The 22,340-nt window shown below is 62.2% G+C and overlaps 1 protein-coding gene across 1 annotated transcript; it reads right to left on the bottom strand.

Moving 5' to 3' along the window:
- Nucleotides 1-1,739: 1,739 nt before the first annotated feature.
- MKNK2 (MAPK interacting serine/threonine kinase 2) lies at nt 1,740-14,954 on the bottom strand. Its single transcript, XM_005531378.3, has 14 exons — nt 14,877-14,954; nt 14,588-14,776; nt 12,539-12,620; nt 12,291-12,392; nt 12,071-12,168; nt 11,022-11,101; nt 8,436-8,509; nt 8,252-8,356; nt 7,864-7,919; nt 7,500-7,595; nt 6,020-6,214; nt 5,763-5,927; nt 5,618-5,661; nt 1,740-5,382 (listed from the first exon to the last, which is right to left on the bottom strand). The coding sequence occupies exons 2-14, from the start codon at nt 14,633-14,635 to the stop codon at nt 5,115-5,117; spliced, it is 1,413 nt and encodes a 470-aa protein (XP_005531435.1). The 5' UTR covers nt 14,636-14,776; nt 14,877-14,954; the 3' UTR covers nt 1,740-5,114.
- Nucleotides 14,955-22,340: the final 7,386 nt, after the last annotated feature.

Below are 22,340 nucleotides of genomic sequence, written 5' to 3'. Positions count from 1 at the left end.
CCAGATCATCATGTGTCACCAGCAGAGCTGGGCTCAGACCCAAAATACTGAGGACACTTCATTTTTGCTCCTGCCCACCTGCCTCAGTGCTCTGGGCTGAAGCCAGATGTGACCCCACCAGCCACCCCAGTGCTGTGGCCACTCAGCTCCGACCATGGCTCTGTTAAATCCTGAAGACAGGTCAACTGGGACAAGCCACCACATCACCCAAAGCCTGACCCCCTGCATCATTCAGGCCACCCCAGTGGCTCTGCAGTGGCCCCTTCCCTCTGGGCCAGTGTGGGCAGCATTGGTGCTGCTCCTGCTGCGGGGCTTTTCTCCAATGCAAATCCACGCCAGGGTATTTATAGTGTCTTTATCCCAGTGGAGCCTATTTTGGGCTGATGTTCAGGCACCAGAGCAGCACAGGTTATTTTAACCCAGCGCTGGGTTATTTTCAGAGCTGCCCTTCTTTGCACGTGCTCAGGAATGGTTTCCAACTACCAGGCGCTTTCTGGGGCCGGGGAAACTGGGGAAGGGGGAGAAGAGGGACCATGCAAAGGAATTTCAGAGATTTAAAGTTAAACCAGCATCTGCAGCAAAGCTGCCTTTGACACACCTGTCTGGGATCCACCTGGAATCTTGGAAGGAGAATTTTCTGCAGGATATCCCTTGAGCAAAAGGCAGGAGGGGAAAGACTTCTGGAGCACACAGCTGAGGGCACAATGTCGGTGAAACAACATGCAAGAGAGGAAGAAGAGCCAAGAGCTGGATGCTCCTAAAACATCCAGGGTCACCAGCTGGTGGCCCCAGACCCAGGAGGGAGCAATGGCTTTGTTCAGCAGAGGCAGGAACAGCACCATGGGATGGGACATGCTCCTCATCCTCTGCCTGCAGGGAACCCCAGCTCTGTTCTCACCACATGCCATCCTGGAACAGCCAGGGAAGGGAGACTTCTGGAGCCATCCTGTCCTGATCCAGATGCTGCAAGAAGCAGCTGCAGCATTTACCAAGCAGTGAGCCTGGATTCTCAGCAGTGTTGCAGTGGGGCTCTCTCAGCTCAGAGCTGGGAGCAGCAGCTGGTCCATGGCAGAGCCCACAGCTCATTCCCCAAAGCAGGGGTGCAGTGGATGGGGTTCTGTCAGGGCAGCAGCACCATAGCAATAGCATCCAGAAGGATCCAGCTCCAGTCCCCAGCATAGCAGAGAAGCTGGAGAAGTCACAATATTTTTTATTTTTTAATTCCACAAGGTTTTGCCTTGTCCATATAAGAAAGCTCAGCAGGGCCTCTACAGCCCTGTTCCCACACCCTGATTCCCAGCCTCCAGTCCCCACTGCCTTCCCTATCCCACTACACTTTCTTCTTGCCTCAGTGTCCCCCCTCTGCCCCCTGACCCAAAGAGGGGTGGGGGGGATGTGCCAGGGTTGTCTCTGGGGGTGGCAGGGCAGTCCCAAATCCACTGGGTGCAGCTGGCAGGGAGCCCAGCCCTGCCCCGTCACCTCCAGCTCCCATTGGGATTGAGAGGATCACACCATCCCGCTGGGAAAAGTGAGTCAGGGCTGAGCCACTGCCAGCCCCTATTCCTGGCCTGCCACCCCAGCCACACTCCCAGCCCCTGTGGGGGAAGGAGCCTCCGTCCTGGGAAGGAACAAGTGAAATTTGGGAAGGATTATGGATGGAGTGCCACCCACCTCCCCAGCTTGCCCAATCCCCCCCACAACTTGCCCCACCTGCCACAGCCACCTGCCCACCGTGTAGGTAGGTCTCAATGCATTTTTATTAAATTCTTACAAAACAGAATACAAAATTCTGGCATCAACAATTGTTATAAAGGAAAACTTCAATTCAGCTGTATCAGGTCACCTGGTACATACAGTAAAGTGCTTCTTTTTGTGTGGTTTTCTTCTTTCTTTTTTTTTGTTTTTGTTTTTTTTTGTCTTTTTTTTTTTTTTTAATATTTTCATTTTTATTTCCCAGCCAGCCCCCAAGCAGAGGCTGCTGTTGCACAAACCAACAGTGCGTTAACGTGACTCTTGTTGAACCAGCTTTGGCAGTCTTCATCAATTGTAAAGTGGAGAAAGTTTCTCCTGGTTTGATAAAAAAAGTTAGCTTCACAGTAAATGTTTCTAACCAGTTCTAAGTCGAGTTAGTTGGCTGGAGGAAGGGTGGGGGGAAAGGAGAGGAAGCAAAAACACTTAACATTTCCAGCTTAAAAAAAAAAAAAATTTTGAAATTGGTTTCCAAGATAGATGCTCTATGGGGGGAAAGCTTGGAAAGAAGAGGAGGAAGAAGGGTGTTGGTGAGGGGGTCGCTGGTGCTGGACCACGGGAGCATCTGTCTGGAAACCGCCCCAAGAGAGGTGCTGGCAGCGGGGAGGGGACGTCTGGCCCTGGCACAAGGGTGTCCCCAGCCATCCCTGCCCCACCAGGGTGTCTGTGGGTGCCCAGCGCTGCCACGAGGTTTTCCAGTCGGATCCCTGGCTCTAGAGGCATTTAAAGACTCTACCAATGCACAGACCCTGCCGTGGGTCACCCCCAAACACCACGCCAGGAGCGCCGGGTCCAAACCAAACCCCACCCAAAATGCGACGCCAAGGCCGGGCTGAGCTCGGATGCTCCCAGCACATCCTCCAAACTCACACAAACTCCCACAGCATCTTCTGGCTGCACATCCCCGGCCAAGGACACCCACGGGACACAGGCAGGGCTCACCCAGGCCTTCCCCAGAGTGTGTGGTGTACTTATATATATATATAGATATAAAAGAGATCGCTCTTATGCATGGGGAAAAAGGGGAAACTCAGTTTGCCAACGAAAGCAGCACGGGGGACAGATAAATTTTGGAGACATCCCCCTGCCATCCCCTTCCCATGTTTTTTTTGTTTTTTAAAAAAAGGCTGCGGCGTGCAGCATCAACGATAGCTTCACAATACCAGCTCAAGGCATCGCATTGTACTGTACATCATTCAAGTATTTCTTAATATAAGACAACAAGGAATTATCTACAACTGATAAAACAAAATAAGCTATAAAAAGTAACAATGTACAATCAAGATGGATTTTTTTTTCTTTCTGTTATAGGAGGCCTCTCCAGGGTGTCCCGGTGCCTGTGGAGGGGGGGAGGGTCTGCCCTCACCACTGCCTTGCTCCTCCCCACCCAGCATGGTGGGACCAGGGTCACACGGGGCAGAGGGAGATCGCAAGTGTGAGGCAGTTTTGGGGGGTGGGATGGGGATGGAGTCACCCTCCCCAACCCCCCTGGGTCAGCAGAAAGGCTGGGAAGGGTGAGAGGAGACAGCCCCTGCCCTAAACTCCATCAACACCCGAGATCATCATCTCCCATGATATCTCACACACACCTCCCTGAAACAAAAAACAACATATATTGCATAGTATTGCTGTCAGCAGTCTTAAAATAAAAGGAGAACTTTCTTTTTTTTTTTTTCCAGAGACAGCGACTGTCTTCAGCTGAAGACCCAGGGAAGTCTGTTCCCCAGCTCAGAGCTCCCAAACCCTCACCTGTGCACACGATGGGCCGAGGCTGCTTTTGCAAAATTTAAAGCTCAAAGCACTGAGTCAGAGGGGACAGGAGGTGGCTGTGAAGGGAGCACTGCCCTCCCAGCAGGATGGGGGCTGGCAGCGGGTACAGCTTGGTGGCACAAGCCAAAGCAGTGCCTGTGGCAGGGAGCAGGGGTGTCGGGGGATCTGGAGGCACTGGGGGCTGCTGGAGGCCGGTCCGGCCCCGAGCACAGACCCAGAAACCAGCCAAGGGCCTCGCCCCAGCTCCGCATCCCGAGCCCTTCCCACCCCAAAGCAAACCCCAAGGAAAAGATGCCATGCATGCCTGTGCACGTGCCTGACCACACACACCAGTGCTGACTGCTCAAGACCCTGCTGCCCTGACCCCAAACCTTCCAGCCCCACATCCCGAGCTGTCCCCAGGCTGCTCCTCTGTGCCCTGGCCTTTTGGTGCTGCCACCAGCCTGGCTGCTCATCCACTGGCACCCCTGGGGCATTGGGCACCCTCTGTGCCCCTTGACCCTCCTGCCACAGCAGCCTCAGGACCAGCCTGAAGCCACGGCAGGTCTCACTGTCCTGCAGCAGGTCCTGATGCTCTTTATGGGGGTCCTTGCTTTCCACAGAGCACACAATTCCCAGAGAGTGTTTCTGGCTGCTCTACCCACCCTGAACACCTCATCCCCTTGCACCTCCCCAAGGGCACAGCCACCAGCCCTTCCAAAACCCACAGTGCAACACCTGACCTGGCACAAGAGCACAGCCCTGGATGCCCATGAATCCCCCGGGGAGCCACCAGCCGGAGCGTGGGAGGAAAGGAAGACATTTCTCCATGCCCTGTAGAGAAGCACAGCTGGTAGTTTAAAACAAACAGTAATTAAAAAGGAAATGGAAAAAAAAAAAGGGCAAAAAGAAAAAGAAAAGGGGTGAATAGCTTATTCTGGAAGGAGGATGCTGAAGAGAGAGGGTGGGTTGGGCACTGCTCCCTTGTTGGCACCGTCTCTCCCCAGCCCAAGCAGTTCCCTGCACAACGCCCACTGTGCCCCCCTGGAGCAGAGCTGGGGACACCCCCGAGCACAGCACAGGCTCCCCACACCTCCCACACCTGGGAGGTGCCTCCCAGACCCCCAAGGAAGGGGGTTTTGTGGGATCTGCCCCGACATCAGAGAGAAACCTGCAGCTCTGAGGGGAGGGACGAGGTTAAAACGCAGCTCCCGCTGTTGAAAACGCGACCGAGGGTCTTTTGTTCACAGTATGAAATGAGCTGAAATTGTCAAAGCAGCCGCGGATACAAAGAGTCCTTTGGTGTCAGGGAGGGGGGAAAATGTCAGAGGAGAAACCAAGAGCCGGGAAACAAAAGTCCGTGTGTCTGTCAGATGTCCTTGAGTGTGCCCTGGGTGAAGCAACCTCACACTTGATTTAATACCTTTAAAAAAAAAGATCTTTAACAAACCCTCCCACCCCCAGACCTACAAGATCAGCAAAACCTTGGAAACCAGCCACAGGGACGAGTCCTGATCTTGTCACTAGCCAGAAACAGTGGGGCTGGGGGGGGGAAGGGGAAGAAAGAAAGGAGGAGAAGGGGGGACACGGGGCACAGCAGGTGCGAGCGGCACCGCTCAGGCTTGGTCGGCCACCAGGACCAGCGGGGCCACCAGGTGCTGCCCAGAGGCCACTGCCTTGGCCAGGCTGCTCTTCTGCCGCCGCTTGGCCAGCTTGGACTCAGAGGGTGGGGAGAGCTGCATGGCCCGTGAGGTAGCTTTGATGATGATGGGTCGTGCTTCCTCCTCCGCCTCTTCCTCCTCGTCCTCGTCGTGCCGTGTCAGCTGGCGGTTGACAGCGATGGCCTCAGCAGCAAAGGAGGTGAGCTCTTTGGCACTGCTGTTCCTGCAGGGGAGGCACGGGCTCAGAGGGGGTGTGAGGGGCTGGAGGGAGGTCAGGGTCAAATATCCAGGTGTCCCTCCTCACAATGCTGGCTATGCCAGACACCAAAAATATGGCCCAAACCCAAAGTGGCAGGGCTGCCCAGACACAGAGTCGTGACAGTGCCCCCAGAAAGCAGAAGGAATAGACAGTACTGCCGAGGAGCGGAGTCACGATTCAGGGGGCATCCCACACTCACCTCTGCAGGATGATGGGGGTTGGCAGGGTGTTATCCGGGGCACACTGCAATAAAATGAAGCCAGTCAGAGCCAGGACTGTGCAGGCAGGTGTTCCCCACCCCGGCTTTTGGGAGCACACAGCAGGAAGGGGACATCAACACTCACCCCCTGCACCCAGGGGTGCTCCAGGACCTGGGCTGCACTGAGCCGTTTCTTGGCATCTCTCACCAGCAGCTTGGAAATGAGGTCTTTGGCTCCAAACGAGATGTGCGCCCAGTCCTTGTCAGGAAACTCGTACTTCCCCTCCTGGATACTCTCAAAGAGCATGTTCTGGAGCAGGGGGAGAAATAACAGGGGCTCAGCCAGGAGTGCTGCAGCCAAACTGGGGGCGGGTTTGGACACTGCTGGGGTCCCCCACGCACCTGGCAGGTGTGGCACGCCTCGCCCCGGTCCCAGCCGCAGTCGGAGCCGCAGTGGCCCACAAAGGGGGGGTACCCGCTCAGCATGATGTACAGGATGACACCCAGGCTCCACAGGTCACAGCGCTTGTCGTAGATGGAGGCCTCCTCGTTGAAGGCTTCCACCACCTCTGGGGCCATGTACTCGGCCGAGCCGCACTGCGGGGACAGGCGGGGTGAGCCCTGGAGGGTGGGCACCGATGGGGCAGGGGGGACTGGGAAGGTCCTGCCAGATCTCCGGAGCTGCGCCTCTGAAGGGAAGGTGCAGACACGGCTGCTCCCCGGGTTTGCTCCCGGACAGAGGACGCCACAGACCCGCCTCTCTGGGGTCACCCAATAGCAGCTGCCACCCCGAAGGAAAAAAAAACCCATAAAGCCTGAAGGGTGCAACCCCCACGGTGTAGGACAGCCGGACCCACAGGACCCGCAGCATCGCCTCCACCCAACCGGCTCAGCGGGGCAGCCCCAGCGCCTGGGAGCGGCCACAGGACACGGTGGGACGAGCCCGCTGTGCCGGTTCCTCCGCCTGACCGTGCCCGGGCCGGGCGGAGCTGCCGCGCAGGATCCGGGCCGGGAGGAGTTAACCCTGGTGCGGGGAGAGGCAGAGCCAGCGGCCCCATTCCCCTATCGCTCCAGGGACTCTGGGGCTTTCCAGCACATGACCCGCAGCCCACACAGGCCCCGTGACCAGGGGAGAAAGAGCTGCAGCCAGCAGATAATCGCCCCGTAACGAGAGAGGCCTCCTGACGAGGGGCCTCTGCAGCCCCGGCAGCCGATGGCACCGCAGGAAAACATCCCCCGGTCCCGCGGGGAATGGAGCTGAGAACGGGGGAACTCGGGACACCTCAGAACTCGGATCCCGCCCCGGGAGGAGGGCGGGTGTGGGGGAAGGAGGGGGCTGCGGTGCTCCGGCCCCAGCCCCGCTGTCGTGCGCCCCGCACGGGCTCGGCTCTGCCCTCCCCGCCACATTCGCACCCCCAAAAATACCGGGGTGCAAGGCGATCCCCTGCACGGGAGCACCTGCGGCTGGCGATAAGAGGAGCGGGGCTTTCTGCCACAGACGGGATCTGTGCGACACGGGGACAGCCGGGAGCTCTCGGGTGCCCACCCTGCACTCGGGCCCCTCTCCCCTCGCCCACGAGCGGGGAACCACGGCGGCCCCCGGGCCGGTGCTGCCCCAGTTCTCCCCGGCAGGCTCGGCGCAGCCGCCGCGGCTCTCGGGCTGTTGCTAAGGCTCTCGGCAGCCCGGGCGCTGCGCCAGCCCCCGGCCCCCCCGCGTTATGTAACCGCATCTCGCCTGCAAAGCGGGGGGAACGCGCAGCAGCAGCGACAGCAGCGACGAGCAGGGGGTGTCCGAGCATAGCCCTGTGCCTGGAGCCTGCAGGGCAGCTGGGGGGTCCCCGGGGACAGAACGCCCCACAATGTGGGGGCCTCGCACGCTTACCGGGGTGAGCAGCTCCGGAGTGGAGATGGGGGAGCAATCGCCGTTCAGTTTGATGCCACTTCCCAGGTCAAAGTCGCAGATCTTCACCGGGGAGATCTGGGGAGAGGGGAGGAAGGAGTGGTCAGTGACTCCCCCGGCATCCTCCAAGAACCACAGTCCTGTTTTCAGGCCACAGCTGCTCAGTGCCAGGTCCTGTCATGCTTCACCCCACACTGTGCTGTGGCATATGGAGGGGGGGGGTGTCTGTCCCTGGCAGGACCCTCCTGCACCCCCCACCTCAGGAATCACCCCATTGTGCCCACCCCCCCATCCCACCTCCCCCAGGCAGCACACCCTGCACCCACCCTGGCTGCTCCCTGCTCACCTGGTCCGGGCTCTCACACAGGATATTTTCTGGTTTCAGATCCCTGTGTGCAATCCCTGGGAGCAAAAGAGCCAATGAGGGTAAAAATCCCCCTCCTAACAAGACTGCTATAAAAGTCTGGGGGTGCACAGGGATCCCTCCCTCCCCACCCCAAATCACTACCCGCACCCTGGCAAAAGGTAAAATTTGCTGCTGGCCCTGAATCCCAACCGAACTGGAAGAACAGGATCTCACCACAAAAAGCCTTGTGATGCAGCTGGGCCTGACCCTGTGTGCTGGGATGGGCACTGTCCCCTGGGCAGGAGGATGGGGGGAGGCAGCGACACCCCCGGGAGAGCCCAGCACGCCCCAGGGTGTCCTGAGTGGCACCTGGGGCGTCCCAGCTCACCTTTGTTGTGCAGAAAGTGCAGGGCGCTGGCGATATCCTGCACCACCACGCTGGCCTCCAGCTCGTTGAAGTGGCGTCTCCGGTGGATGTGGGTCAGGATGGAGCCTGTGGCCATGGGAGAGCAGAGCTGGGGCTCGTGGGGGTCTTGGTGCCCCAGCTCCCCCTGCCCCAGAGCCACACTCACCTCCCCTCATCTTCTCAAACACCAGGTAGAACCTCTCCTCCTCCTCGAAGAACTCAATCAGCTCCAGGACGTTTCTGCAGGGACCACAGCATCAGCCCAGCGTCCCCCCAGAACACCTGGGGTCCCCCCCACACCCCCATCCAGCACAGGACCCCGGGAGGGATGCGGGATGGGAAAACTGGGCTTGCAGTGATTGAAACCACACGGCCAGGGCCCCCCTGGCTGCATTCCAGGGGGGAGAGGGGCTCGAAGCGCCCGGCTCCGCTCCTCCCTAATTGCTCACAGCCCCTCCTGGCTCGTTCACCCGCACACACACACAGCCCCGCACACACACACACACAGCCCCGCACACACACACACACACACACAGCCCCGCACGCACACACACACACAGCCCCGCACACACACACACACACACACAGCCCCGCACACACACACACACACACACAGCCCCGCACACACACACACACACAGAGCCCCGCACACACACACACAGAGCCCCGCACACACACACACACACACACAGCCCCGCACACACACACACAGCCCCGCGCACACACACACACACACAGCCCCGCACACACACACACACACAGCCCCGCACACACACACAGCCCCGCACACACACACACACAGCCCCGCACACACACACACACAGCCCCGCACACACACACACACAGCCCCGCACACACACACACACAGCCCCGCACACACACACACACAGCCCCGCACACACACACACACACAGCCCCGCACACACACACACACACAGCCCCGCACACACACACACACACAGCCCCGCGCACACACACACACAGCCCCGCGCACACACACACACAGCCCCGCGCACACACACACACAGCCCCGCGCACACACACACAGCCCCGCACACACACACACAGCCCCGCACACACACACACAGACACACACACACAGCCGCGCACACACACACCCAGCCCCGCACACACACGCACAGCCCCGCACTCACCCACACACACAGCCCCGCACACACACACACACACACAGCCCCGCACACACACACACACAGCCCCGCACACACACACACACACACAGCCCCGCACACACACACACAGCCCCGCACACACACACACACACAGCCCCGCACACACACACACAGCCCCGCACACACACACACAGCCCCGCACACACACACACAGCCCCGCACACACACACACAGCCCCGCACACACACACACAGCCCCGCACACACACACAGCCCCGCACACACACACACACAGCCCCGCACACACACACACACGCACAGCCCCGCACACACACACACACGCACAGCCCCGCACACACACACACACACAGCCCCGCACACACACACACACACCCCCCCGCACACACACAAACACACACACAGCCCCGCACACACACACACACAGCCCCGCACACACACACACACAGCCCCGCACACACACACACACAGCCCCGCACACACACACACAGCCCCGCACACACACACACACAGCCCCGCACACACACACACAGCCCCGCACACACACACACACAGCCCCGCGCACACACACACACACAGCCCCGCGCACACACACACACAGCCCCGCGCACACACACACAGCCCCGCACACACACACACACACAGCCCCGCACACACACACACAGACACACACACACAGCCCCGCACACACACACACAGCCCCGCACACACACACATAGCCCCGCTCACACACACAGCCCAGCACACACACACAGCCCCGCACACACACACAGCCCCGCACACACACACACAGCCCCGCACACACACACACACACAGCCCCGCACACACACACACAGACACACACACACAGCCCCGCACACACACACACACAGCCCCGCACACACACACACAGCCCCGCACACACACACAGCCCCGCACACACACACACAGCCCCGCACACACACACACAGCCCCGCACACACACACACAGCCCCACACACACACACACAGCCCCGCACACACACCCACACACACAGCCCCGCACTCACCCGCACACAGACCCGCGCACACACACACACGCACAGCCCCGCACACACACACACACGCACACCCCCGCACACCCACACACCCGCGCAGCCCCGCACACACACACACACGCACAGCCCCGCACACACACACACACACAGCCCCGCACACACACACACACACAGCCCCGCACACACACACACACACAGCCCCGCACACACACACACACACAGCCCCGCACACACACACACACAGCCCCGCACACACACACACACACAGCCCCGCACACACACACACACACAGCCCCGCACACACACACACACACACACAGCCCCGCACACACACACACACACACAGCCCCGCACACACACACACACACACACACACAGCCCCGCTCAGCAGCACGGGCTCGGCTCTGCTCCAACTTGGCCACCGAGGCCCTGTCGTCATGGCCAAGCACTGAACGTCCCCTCTGGAAGGGGAGGGAGCGTGGGGCAGAGGGCGGCCCTGCTGTGGCCCTTGGGTGTCGCGGGCATCAGCGCGGTCTCAGCCCACTCTCCACACCCACAGCGGGGGATGCAGCGGCTGCCCCGCCGTACCTGTGTCCCTGGCACTGATAGAGCATCTCCACCTCCCGGAAAACCCTGCTCCGGATGTGTCCCAGGCGCTTCTCTATGATCTGGAAGGTGAAGAGGGGGAGGCTCAGGAGAGGCAGCGCTGCCAGGGCACCCCTGCCCCGCCGTTCGGGGACCCGCGGGGCCGGGCGGGGCAGCGGAGCCTGGCAGGGCTCAGGCAGCAGAACAGGCTGTTCCCGGTGCCGGTGCCAAGCGGCAGCGGCGGTGCCAAGCCGCTCCCTCCCGGGGCCGGGGCCAGCAGAGCTCCACGTGATGCCGGAGCAGCGGCGCAGCAAAGGGCCCTATGCCCCACTGGGCGCTGGCACAGCGGGGCTTGCTGGCCGTGCCAAGGGTGGACAGGGGGACACCCCACACGGGGGGGGCAGATGGGTGCTCTCACTGCCCTTTGGGGCACGCAGAGCACCCCACCACCACAGCCCTCCCTGCTGCCTCAGCTTCCCCTCTGGGGCACCCAAAGGTCCCTGCAGAGCGATGGGGAAGGTAAAGCTCCCCCGGCATTTGGCTGCATTTTGACACAGGGTCCATCCCGGAGCCCCTATGCCATGGCTCAGAGTCTGTGGGGTGCAGGGCCACGGGACCACCATCCCTGACCCCAAAGGCAGGTGGCCCACCCCAACGCCCTCCAGCACCCACATGAGACCTCCCTGGAGTGAGCAGGAGGTGACCGCTCAGCCAGCACCGCGTGCCCCTGCCTGCCCCAAGGCCCCAGGCACAGCCCCAGAGTTAATTTAGTCTCTGGCATGCCCTCATTGACAGAGAGGAGCGTGGCTAAGGGGGGTCACCAAGGACCCTGAGCTGGGTGGTGGCAGATGTTGATGTGCCACCATCACAGCCCAGCCTTGCCACGTCCCTGTCCCTCTCCCTTCCCTCCAGCCCATAAAGCCACAGTCCTGGGCCAGTGGGGATGGTCCTGGGAGCTGGGAGAGCCCCAGATGTGGAAGGCAGAAATGGAAACTGAAGCGGGGGGTGGGAAGGGGGTGGGTCTGCAGCCCCAGCAGTGGATGGAGCTTTACCTTCACCGCATACTCCTTGTTGGTGATGAGGTTCACACAGGACTGGACTCTGGCGTGGGCCCCTTCTCCCAGCACCTCCTCCTGCAGCTGGTAAACATCTAGCAGGGGAGAGGTCACCTGAGCTGCCAGCCCCACTGCACCGAGCCTGCAGACACCAGGAGGGCCCAGCCCTGTCCCAGGCCAAGGGGAACCCCTGGGGTCCCTGAGCAGCCCTGCTCACCTTCAAACCTGCCAGAGAAGCTGTCGGTGGCTCTGCAGCGCTTCTTCTTCTTGTTCCTTTTCTTGGCGTCAGGGATGTCGATGGGTTGACTTGAAGGCATGTCTGTGCCAGAGCAAAGCCACAGGTGTCAGCCATCCCTGTCCACCCACAGCTCCCCCAGCACCGCCAGGGGAGCCCCCAAAGCCTTCAGGGCCAAATTCCCAGGGGGAGGATGGGAGGAGCCCCATGAGGAGGCACCCGAGACTCACCGGGACGGGGCGGGCACTCGAAGTTGAAGACGGGTTCCAGGTGGTTGGACTGGTCAAACTCCAGGTCAAAAGGGTTTTGCCCCTGTGGGAGTCAAGAGCAGGAGTGAGGTGGCAGCTGCTGGATCAGCCACCACTGGCTGCCACCCTGTGCCCAGCACAGACATCAGCCCTGCATGCTCCAGCTCTGGGGACACATTCTGCTCACTGCCCCATGGTGCAGGACACCAGCTCATGGTGGGACACAGCAGAGCTCCAGGGAGAGCCAGAGGATGAGGAGGACGGTATGGACCACGTCTCCTGATGGGGACAGCGCTGTAGGGTCGCTCCTCCAGCCAGCCCCAGGCCAGCACATAGGGGATGATGAGAGGGACCGCAGCCACCCACACCAGCCCAACCCCAAATCTCCACCCAAACCTGAACCACAGTGAGGTAGGAGGGGGAGGAAGAGAAGCCAGAGGGCAAGACAGGCCCCAGAGCCACCTGTCCGTGTCCTCCCAGCTCCCTGCAAGGTCACAGTGGCTGGAGCCTGCTCTGCCCTGCTCCAGTGGACATTGTGTCCACCAAGCTGTGGGACACCCCTGACCCGGCAGGATCAGACCTCACTCCAAAGCCTCCTGCACCCCGGGATCCATGGAGGGCATGGGACCCACTCCTTCCCCCACGCTGAACCCCAGTGGCAGCCGAGGGGACATGGGGACCCTCTGCTTCCTGCTCCCCTGAGCCACCCATGGGACAGGGGGCAGTGCTGGGGCAAAAGGGCCTCGTCCTCCCCAGGATTATGAAATCTGTTTGGGTGGAGGTGGCAGCCCCAGCGGCGTTCCCAAAGCCGCCCGGTGCCCGGGCCGGCTGCCAGCACCAGCACGGCCAACCCCGGCCACCGCCAGAAACACCCAGAAGGCGGCTGTTTACTGCAGCCCGGGGGTCCCCGGCCAGAGCGGGGGGAGGTTCACAGCAGGAGCATCCCCCCCCCTACACCAAGCACCACTTTGGATATCCGGGGCTAAAACTCTCCTGTGCTGCATTTTGCCAGCTTTCCTCCCCCTCAAAACCTGGATTTGGGGAGCGCAGCCTCGCCCCGCAACTGCTGCCCCCCGGCAGAGCCCCGGCAGGATTGGGGGGGGACGGGGGGACGAGGCCTCCGGGAGAGGTACGGGCTGTACGGGAGGGCAGGGGAAGTACGGGGGGGGGGCACTGGGGGGGCAACGGGGGGGGCGGGGGCCCCGCCCAGCTGCCGCAGCTCTGCCACACAAAGGTCTGGGGGATGGGAGGCTGCGCACGGGCTCCATCAGCACAGCCGAGGTGTCCCCCCCGCCTCCATCCCCAGCCACCGCGGGGGGACACAAACCCCGGCCGGATGCTACCCGAGCAGGAGCGGGGGTCACTGCAGAAAGGGGGCGGGTTGGGGGGACCCCCCGCACCCCGGAGCTGGAGCAAAACCGAACAAAGGACCCCCCCAACCTACAGCCAGGAAGCGGCTCGGGGGGAGGGAACCGAATGGAGCTGGACCACAGGGACCCCCGCACACCCCGAGGTGACAGAGGCGGGGGGGACAGGGGGGTTGACGGGCCCGGGCTGGGGGTGCCCAGGGCGTCCCGGGGTGGGCGGCGATGCGAGATCGACCCTCGCACGGTCCCACCGGGCCGGGCCTGGGGAGTCCTGAGCCCACCCCCCATCACTGCCAGAACAGGACGCAGGGGTGCAACTGGGCGGGGGGAAAGCGCAGCCACCCCACCCGCGGGGGATCCCCGTGGGAGCTGCAGCATCGCAGCGTCCACCCGAGGGAGGGTGGAGGAGACGCGGACCCAACCCCCGGGAGCACCGCGACCTCAGGGACGGGGGGACAGGGGGGTCCCCCTGCTCGGTTTGGGGGGCAGCGCCCCCAGAGCTCCTCAGTTTGGGGGTGGGTATAGGCGGTGGGGCAGGAAGCGGCCGGGCCCCCTCCGCTCCCGGGCACGGGATGCAGCGCTACGGGCGCACCCCGGCCCTGCCGGCGGCCCGGTCCCGGAGCCCCCCCGAGCACCCCCGTGGGGGAGAGGAGCAGCCCCTTACCTTGAAGGAGCGGTGGAATCCCGGGATCTCTGATTTCTTCTGCACCATCTTGCTGCAGGGGGGTGCGGGGGGCGGCGTTGCTGGGAGAAATGAGTGGGGGGCGGCAAAATAAAAAAAAAAGGGGGATGGGGGGGAAGGGAGGCGGAGGGACGGGCAGAGCCGGAGGGGAGTCCGGGGGGTGGCCGAGACCTGCGGGGAGAGGAGGGGGCGGGAGGGGGGGGGTCAGGTTGTTTCGGGCCCCCCGGATCCTGCCCGGTTCCGCCCCCGGGCCCCCAGGCCCGGCGCTCACCGGCGCGGCCCCGCAGAGCCGCCGCTGCTGGTGGTACCGCAGCCCGCACCGCCGCCCGCTCCGCTCCGCGCCGCTCCGCCGCCGCCGGGGGGGGACGCGCCGCCCCCGCCCCCGCCGCCTTTATAGGGACGGCCACGGCTCCGCCCCGCCCCGCCCCCGGCTCCGCGGACACCCCCCCGCCGCGCCCCGGGACGGGGACACCCCGCCGAGGCCCCAGCCGACCACCCCCGGCATACAAACCCCCCCGCCGAGGGCCACAGATACCCCCCCGGACACCCCCCGGGGACACAGCCGGACACCCCCGGCATACAAACACCCCCGCCGGGGGTCACAGATCCCCCCCCGACCTCCCCTGGGAACACAAACACCCCCCCCCGGGCATCCACCGGGACACAAACGCTCCCCCCCGGGGACACCCCCCGAGGACACAGACACCCCCCCGGGACACCCCAGAGCCCCGGGCACACATCGGGGACAGAAACACCTCCACCAGTGCACCCCCCCGCCACCGGACACAAACACCCCCCCGTGCAGCACCGGGGACACGAACACCCCCCCCCGGACACGCAAACAGCCCCCCCGGGCATCCCAATTCCTCCTGGAGACACAAAGCTCCCCCCCGGACATTCACTGGGGAAACAGCCTCCCTAAGGGGACACCCCAAACACTCCCCCCCGAGCACCCACCCTCGGGTACCCCCCTCGCTGCACCGGGACCCCCCCGGCACCCTTCTGTGGTGTGGGGGAGGCTGGGGACACTCCTCGGAAGGGTCCCTGCGCCCCCACACCTGGCTCCCCTCTGTGCTGCACCCCGGCACAGAGACATCCCCAGTCCCCCCCAATTCGCACCCACAAAGGAGGGCACCCCCCCCCCCGCATCCCTCAGACCCCCCTGCACTGTTTTAGGGGGCAATGGCACCCCCCAGGCACCTCAATTTCCTCCCCCCCTTCACTTGGGCATAGGGATGGGGACGGCCCTGGACACCCAAAGACAGGGACACTTTTGGGGACCCTTCTGCACCGGGACAAGGACAGTCCGGCTCCGTGTTCAGGACGCTGGTGGCAGGGGAGTGGGGGCCCCCCGAGCCCCAAAGCCCACACAGGTCACGGGCAGGGCAGAGCTCAGCCCGGCACGCACCGAGCGGGGGGGGCAGAGCAGGGGGGTCACGTCCCTCTGTCCCCGCGGGCCACCGCTGGCTGTGGGGAGCAGGGTCGGGAGCAGGACCCCCCTCCCGGTGACCCCGTGGGAGCCCCTCACCACGCGTGTGTGCGACTGTCCCCCCCCCGCCCCGTGTGACGCCAGCGGGGGCTGAGAACAGACGCGCTCGTTGCGCGCAGCGGCTGCGCCGGGGCCGATGGCTGCGGCACCGCGGTGACTTCACCGCCCAAGCCGCGCATTGGCTGCGCCCGCCGCCGCCACGGCACCCCCGGCACCGCCACGGCACCCCCGGACCCCCGTTACAGCCACGGCACCCCCGGACCCCCCGTTACAGCCACGGCACCCCCGGCACCGCCACGGCACCCCCGGACCCCCGTTACAGCCACGGCACCCCCGGACCCCCGTTACAGCCACGGCACCCCCGGACCCCCCGTTACAGCCACGGCACCCCCGGACCCCCCGTTACAGCCACGGCACCCCCCGGCACCGCCACGGCACCCCCCGTTACAGCCACGGCACCCCCGGACCCCCCGTTACAGCCACGGCACCCCCCGGCACCGCCACGGCACCCCCGGACCCCCCTCGCTGCCATCGGCTCCTGTCCCCTTTCCCCGTCCCCCTCAGCAGCGCTGCAGCCCCCGGCCCTGCTCTGCCCCCCTCCCCCGCTGGTGGGGGATGTTGTGGGGGATTTGCATCGCCCCAAAGCCCGGTGCCAGCCTGGCTTGGGGTTGCCAGGGTGGGGTTCTGGCCATCCCCCTCCCAAAGCCTGTTTTTCCTGGCTCTAATGGATTCTCCGGCATCCCGCGCCAGGGCAGCCCGGGCTTCCCAGGCCTTTGTTCGTTAGTGCAGCTAATGAGGGTTCCCCAGTTAATCCGGCCTGGGGGTGGGGTGACCGGTGGTTCCCCCACTACTGGGGGGTCTGCAGGGACACAGGGATGGTCCCTTCCCCTCCCGGGGCTCCTGAGGCATTCCCAAATTGCGTCTGGCACCATGTAGGTCAGGGAGCCGGGAATGACAGGGCAGCACAGCCGGAACCCGCAGCCCTGGGGCACCCACGGCTGCCTGGTGTGGTGGGGATGCCCAGGGCTGGGGGCTCGCCCGGCCCAGGGGGGTCCCTGTCACCGTGTGGGAATGTGGGGCAGTGGCAGCGTGTTCACTGTGTGCGATGTGTGTGACACGTGTGCCGCGGGTCACGTCACCTGCGTGTCCTCTGCGTGTCCCCACATGTCACTGAGACCTCTCTGCATGCCCAGAGTGTGCTCAGTGCCCTCCCCGTGTGGCCCTGGCGTGACCTTGGCGTGTCCTGGGATCCCCGGGATTGTCACACGCGCTTTGCACACTCAGTGCACGCTCAAGGGGAGGTTTCCAGCCGGGTGTGGCAACAAGGTTGGGTCTCAGCTGCCGGCACAGGGACACTGGGAAAGGCTCCTCTTCCCGAGGCTTCCCTTCCTGGGGCTCATCCCTGTGGAATTGGCTGCCAGGGAAAGTGCACAAAACCACACACGTGTGTGCAAGGCCAGAGCATCGGCCCAGGGGTGTTTGCACAAACACACACACATACACATGATCATGTGTGGGTGTTGTTTTTTGCCTGTGCAAGTGCTCATCCCAGTGTACCACCCGTGTTTCCCTTACAGGACCAGGGCTCTCCCTCTCCCCTTCACCTGCTGGGCGCAGGGTCCAGCCAAAATCCCCCCCTGGGGCCCCCAGGGCTGGGGCCACCGCAGGTCCCTGCCCTGGTGGCTCCTGCTGTGGGGACACACGTACCCGTGGACAGCAGGAAGGGCCCCACTGGCCCCAAGCAGCGCTGGCAGCTCACGAGCTCAGGGCTTCCTAATGTTTTTTCAGGGAAACAGAAATTTCGAAGTATTTGATCCCCCAAGCCCCCTCCCTCCTCCTGACCACATCCAGCCTCCCAGGGCTGCAAACATGGGGCTGGCAGCAGCAAATTCCCCATGTCCCAGTTCTCCACTAACGGTGAGCCCCCTGCTGTGTCCCCAAGGTGTCACCTGTCCCCGCACCTCAGTGTTCCAACAGGACCCACAATCTTGTGGGGTCTCCAGGAACTGTTGGAGCCCCACACTCCAAGACCGGCCGAGGGAAAACAGGAAAGCGAGCAGGGCTGTGCCGGAAGGCGGCTATTGTTGGCCAGGGAGCAGAGGGAGCGTGAGGGGCAGGAGGCATCGTGGCCACCCTGTCACCCCTCTGTGCCCTGAGCCACTTGTGGCTGCCCACTCCCCCTGAATGTGCCCCTGTGTGGGCTTAGGGCTGTCCAGGGCTTCCACTCCCACCCCATTGCTCTGCTTTGGAAGGGAAAATAAATAAACCTCATTTTTCCGTGTGTTGCTTCCCTGGCCCAAGGAGGGCCCAGCTTCCCACCCCTGGAAGCAGGAGGACTTGGAGCCCTGGCTCTGTGTCAAATGAAAAAATCCTGCAAAAAACCTGGAATTTCCTGCTGGGCAGAAACCCAGAGGTTTGACACTCCTGGTGCTGGGGTGGGACAGGAGGGGTGGGAGGGATGGGGGACATGAGGGACACAGGGGACACACACCCCCCCATGCCCAAGGCACACACAGGCTCCCGGCCGAGCTGGTTCCTGTGCTGGTGGATCCTCGATCTTCCTCCTCACCTTGAAACCACTGGTAGAGTTTTGGCAGCTCCAGCCAGGCCTCCAGTGCACCCCAAGTCCCCACCCTGCCACCGTGGGACCCTCCCAGGGACGTGGCCCTGGTCTCTCAGTCCCCACCTGCTGCAGGGAAGGGCTGGGCTGAACCCTGCTTGGCTTTCCCAGCTCCTGCTTTACCTCCACATTTCAGGGCTGCCCTCTTGCCCAGAAACCCTCCAGCAGAGCTGCCCAGTGTGTCTCAGGGACAGCTGGGGGACAGGCAGAGTGATGAGGGGTCACTTGGAGGGGGATGGTGGTGTTGTGCCTCAGTTTCCCCAGCTGGAAGAGGTGCCATAAGGTGCGAGAATAGCTGGAACCCAATATGGAAGTTGCAGGGAAGTGCATCCTGAGGGAGGGTACAAACACACCCAGGGTGGTTTCACCCCCAAAAAGCCCTTCAAGGGAGGTGCCAGTTCAATGGGGAGGATGCTCCCTCCCCCATCACCCAGTCCTGGCCCTGACACCCCAAAACCCAGGGGACAAGGACGTGGAGATGGTGGGATTGGGACGGGGCTTGGCTGCCCAGGGATCTACTGTAAAGATGGAGCAAGTTCCTCCAGGAAGGAAACCCCTGCAGCCCCCAAAACAAGGGACAGGAGCTGTGGGAGCTGTGTTTTTGGGGTGTCTGGGAGAAGGGTAGGGAGAGGGTACATGCTCTGCCACAGTGGGAGTCCTACCTTAGTGGATAGCAGCAAATGGGAAAAGCATTTCCAGGAGGACTTTAAACACCCTCCTTCATCCTCCCACTTCCCTGGGAAGGGGGAAATCTGCAGCAGCAGCCCTGACCCACTGCAGCTGGGTCACTCTGGGGAAGCCCCAGGAGTGCTGGGATGTGGCAGGAAGAAGTGCAGGCTGGCACGTTGCACATTTTCTTAGAAGGAGCAGAAAAACTCCCAAACCACCAAAAAATTTCCCCTGCTCCCTTGGAAAGGGCACTGAAACCACAGCAGGGCCTGTACACCCCGTGCTGGAGGACGTGGGTGCCAGTGGCCATGTCTCTGCAGCCTCTGGGCTTAGCAGGGATTTGTTCACCAGAACCAAAAATGATCCTGGGGCCCCTTCTCCTGGTAAAGCAGCGGGTGAGGAGGGATCTGCTGTCCCTGTGGGGCTGGAGCAGCAGGTGCCCTCGGTATCGGTGTCACCCAGGGGATGGGACATGTCTTCCCTGCTCCAGCATTTTCCCAGAAGCATTCCAGGTCCTGCCCATTTTCCTGGAGCTGCTGGCTCCTGGCCTGGCCTGTGCCATACAAGGGAGAGGGAGCACGTGCCATGCTGGTGACTGTTCCCTTGTCCCAGGAACGGCTGTCACCTCCTTCACGGAGCCCAAAGCTGGAGCAGAGCAAACCCAGAGCCCTGCCCGGGAGGAGGCGGGTGCAGATCAGGGCTGGGGGGCTGCCAGGGACCCTGGGGAATCTGGCCCCAGAGGCATCAGCTGTTCAGGGAACACAGAACAAACAAAAAGCACATTTCAGAGCTTGGAAAGCGTCCACTGCCTGTGCAGGGATGAGGGACAGAGGCACTCCCAGGGTCTGGGGGCCTGAGTGTGACAGCAGAGCTGTACAGGGACATTTCCTGTGCCACCTGTGCTCCTGTTTCCCCAACTCAAAAGGTGCATGGAATGCGCAGCACCTCCTGGGGATGGGAACAAAGTCCATGGGCCCATGGTCCCCATTGCCCCTCTGGAGGGGTCCCCCCACTGTCTCAGGGACAGTGCCCAGGGCTGGAGGGGCAGGGCAGTGTAGGGACATCCTTGTGTCACAGCACAGCCCCAGCAATGCTCTGAGCAGGATCTGCTGCCCAGGGAGGTGGTGGCAGGTGGGGACACCCCTGTCCTCACTCAGCAGGACATGGCTCTAGCACAGACCCCAGACACACAGCCACATGTGCAATAGGAGACCCCCAGCCCCTGCTCTCCCTTGGCTGCTTTCCAAGCCATGCAAAGGCTGTCCCCACTTCCCAGCTTCCCACTTTAAGCAAACCCTAATGGGACTCGTGACGGATGCACTTGACCCTTCCACCAAACCAGCGATGGTCTGGTCTGGGATCCAGAGGAGGAAAAGGCCAGAGCCAGGCCAAGAAGTCCAGGAAACCCATGAAGGAGCAGAGTGACCCAGGGAGCATCAATGTCTATGAGCTCAGAACCGATTGTGGGATTAACACAGGGAGAGCAGGTGGCTTTTCCAAGACCTGTTTATCAAGGAACAATGAAAGTTGTTGGGTACAAGGATCCCCCTGCACTTTCCTCTGTGAGCCAGGAGCTTCATCCCATCACCCCCCCACCAAGGACTGGAGGGTGCCTTGAGCTCTCCCTGCCTGGCAGTGTGACTGTGCTGTGGTGTCCTGGAGCAGGGACATCTCCCAGGCCTGTGCCTCAAGGAACAGAGACCTTTCCACCAACAACAGATCTTTGGATGAGTCCAATTTGAGTTCCCCCTAATCTGCAGCTGGACTGTACATCTGTGATCTCCCCTGGAGGTGGGACACATCTCAGGGCTTGGGCTGAGACTGAGAGCCTTCCCCAGCCCAAGGTGGAGAGACCCTGACTTGCAACAGCTCCTCAGTGAGTTTCTGACAACACCCTGGATCAACACCAATTAAATCCATGTATTTAATTCCTTCATATGTGAGCCACTGTCAAAATCTCAGACTGAGACTAGACCTGGGCTGTACCTAAGGTCCATCAGGAGTTTAGAAAGCAGGGGGGTCTTGTCTGAACCTTGTACTCAACAGAAGGGTCTCTCTTACCCTTTTACCTCTCCAGTCTCAGTGTAAATCATCCCAGCTCAATTCCATCTTGATTTTCTAGTCTTTTGTATCCATGTAGGAAGTACCAGAGGGAACCTCATTGTAGTCTGTTAAATCACACTAAAATAACTTTTGCTAACAGTGCTGACGGTGACTCTTTAAGTGACCCTAAATCACTCATCTGTGACAAGCTGATGTTGTTGGCAGGATCCTAAATCTGGATTCATGGCAGAACTGAGGCCCCAAAGCTCCTGAGCTCCTCAGGGTTCAGGGGATGGAAAAGCCTAGCAGGGGAGGATCAGGGTGAGCCACGGCTTCCTGGGAGCAGCAGGAGACCTTGCTCTGAACCACAAGAAAGGAGCATTTCCCTTGGAACATATGGCAGCCACAGCCCCCTCTGTGCCGCCAGCCTGTGCCCGCTCCAGCTCCAGGGCTGATGCCATCTGTGCTTTTTGGGCAGGGATCAGCCCCACAGAGGGGAGGCTGCTGGAGCCCTGGGCACAGTACCTGCTCAGCCCAGGGCCTGCAGTGCAGATCTGCAAAGCTGTTCTCTGGGTTCTCAGCACAGCCTCGCTCTGCCCCTGCACCCAACCAGGGCCAGGGGAGAGGAGTAATGGAAGTACCAAGAGGCCCTGATCAAGGCTAAACCCCCTTGCCAGACTGGGCTGAGCTTGTGGGGCTGAGCTTGGGGGGCTGAGCTTGGGTGGGCTCAGCACTGGGGGGCCTCAGTTTGGGGTGCCCAGCCTGGAGGGCTCAGCACTGGGAACTCAGCTTGGGGGCTGAGCCCCAGGGGCTCACAGCTGCCTGCTCCCTGCAGCACTCACAGCTGCAGCTCAGGAGAGAGTAAACACGAGATGAAAGCCCAGGGAGATGAAAGTGGGGCTGGGGGTGCAGGG

The sequence above is a fragment of the Pseudopodoces humilis genome, chromosome 28 (genome assembly GCF_049639895.1).
Source record: "Pseudopodoces humilis isolate 2021_Gansu_Grassland_sample_001 chromosome 28, ASM4963989v1, whole genome shotgun sequence".
Lineage (NCBI taxonomy): Eukaryota > Metazoa > Chordata > Aves > Passeriformes > Paridae > Pseudopodoces > Pseudopodoces humilis.
Note: the sequence above shows the minus strand (reverse complement) of the source record. Positions and strands in the feature narration are given on the sequence as shown.

Bases quoted from the DNA above. Each gene is read 5' to 3' on its own strand.
- MKNK2 (XM_005531378.3), bottom strand. From the start codon at position 14,635: ATGGTGCAGAAGAAATCAGAGATCCCGGGATTCCACCGCTCCTTCAAG. The intron at 8,357-8,435 runs GTGAGTGTGGCT...CCATGGCCACAG, and splicing joins GTTTGAGAAGATGAGGGGAG to GCTCCATCCTGACCCACATC. The intron at 5,383-5,617 runs GTGAGTGTGGGA...CCTCCCCTGCAG, and splicing joins ACCCCCATCATCCTGCAGAG to GAACAGCAGTGCCAAAGAGC.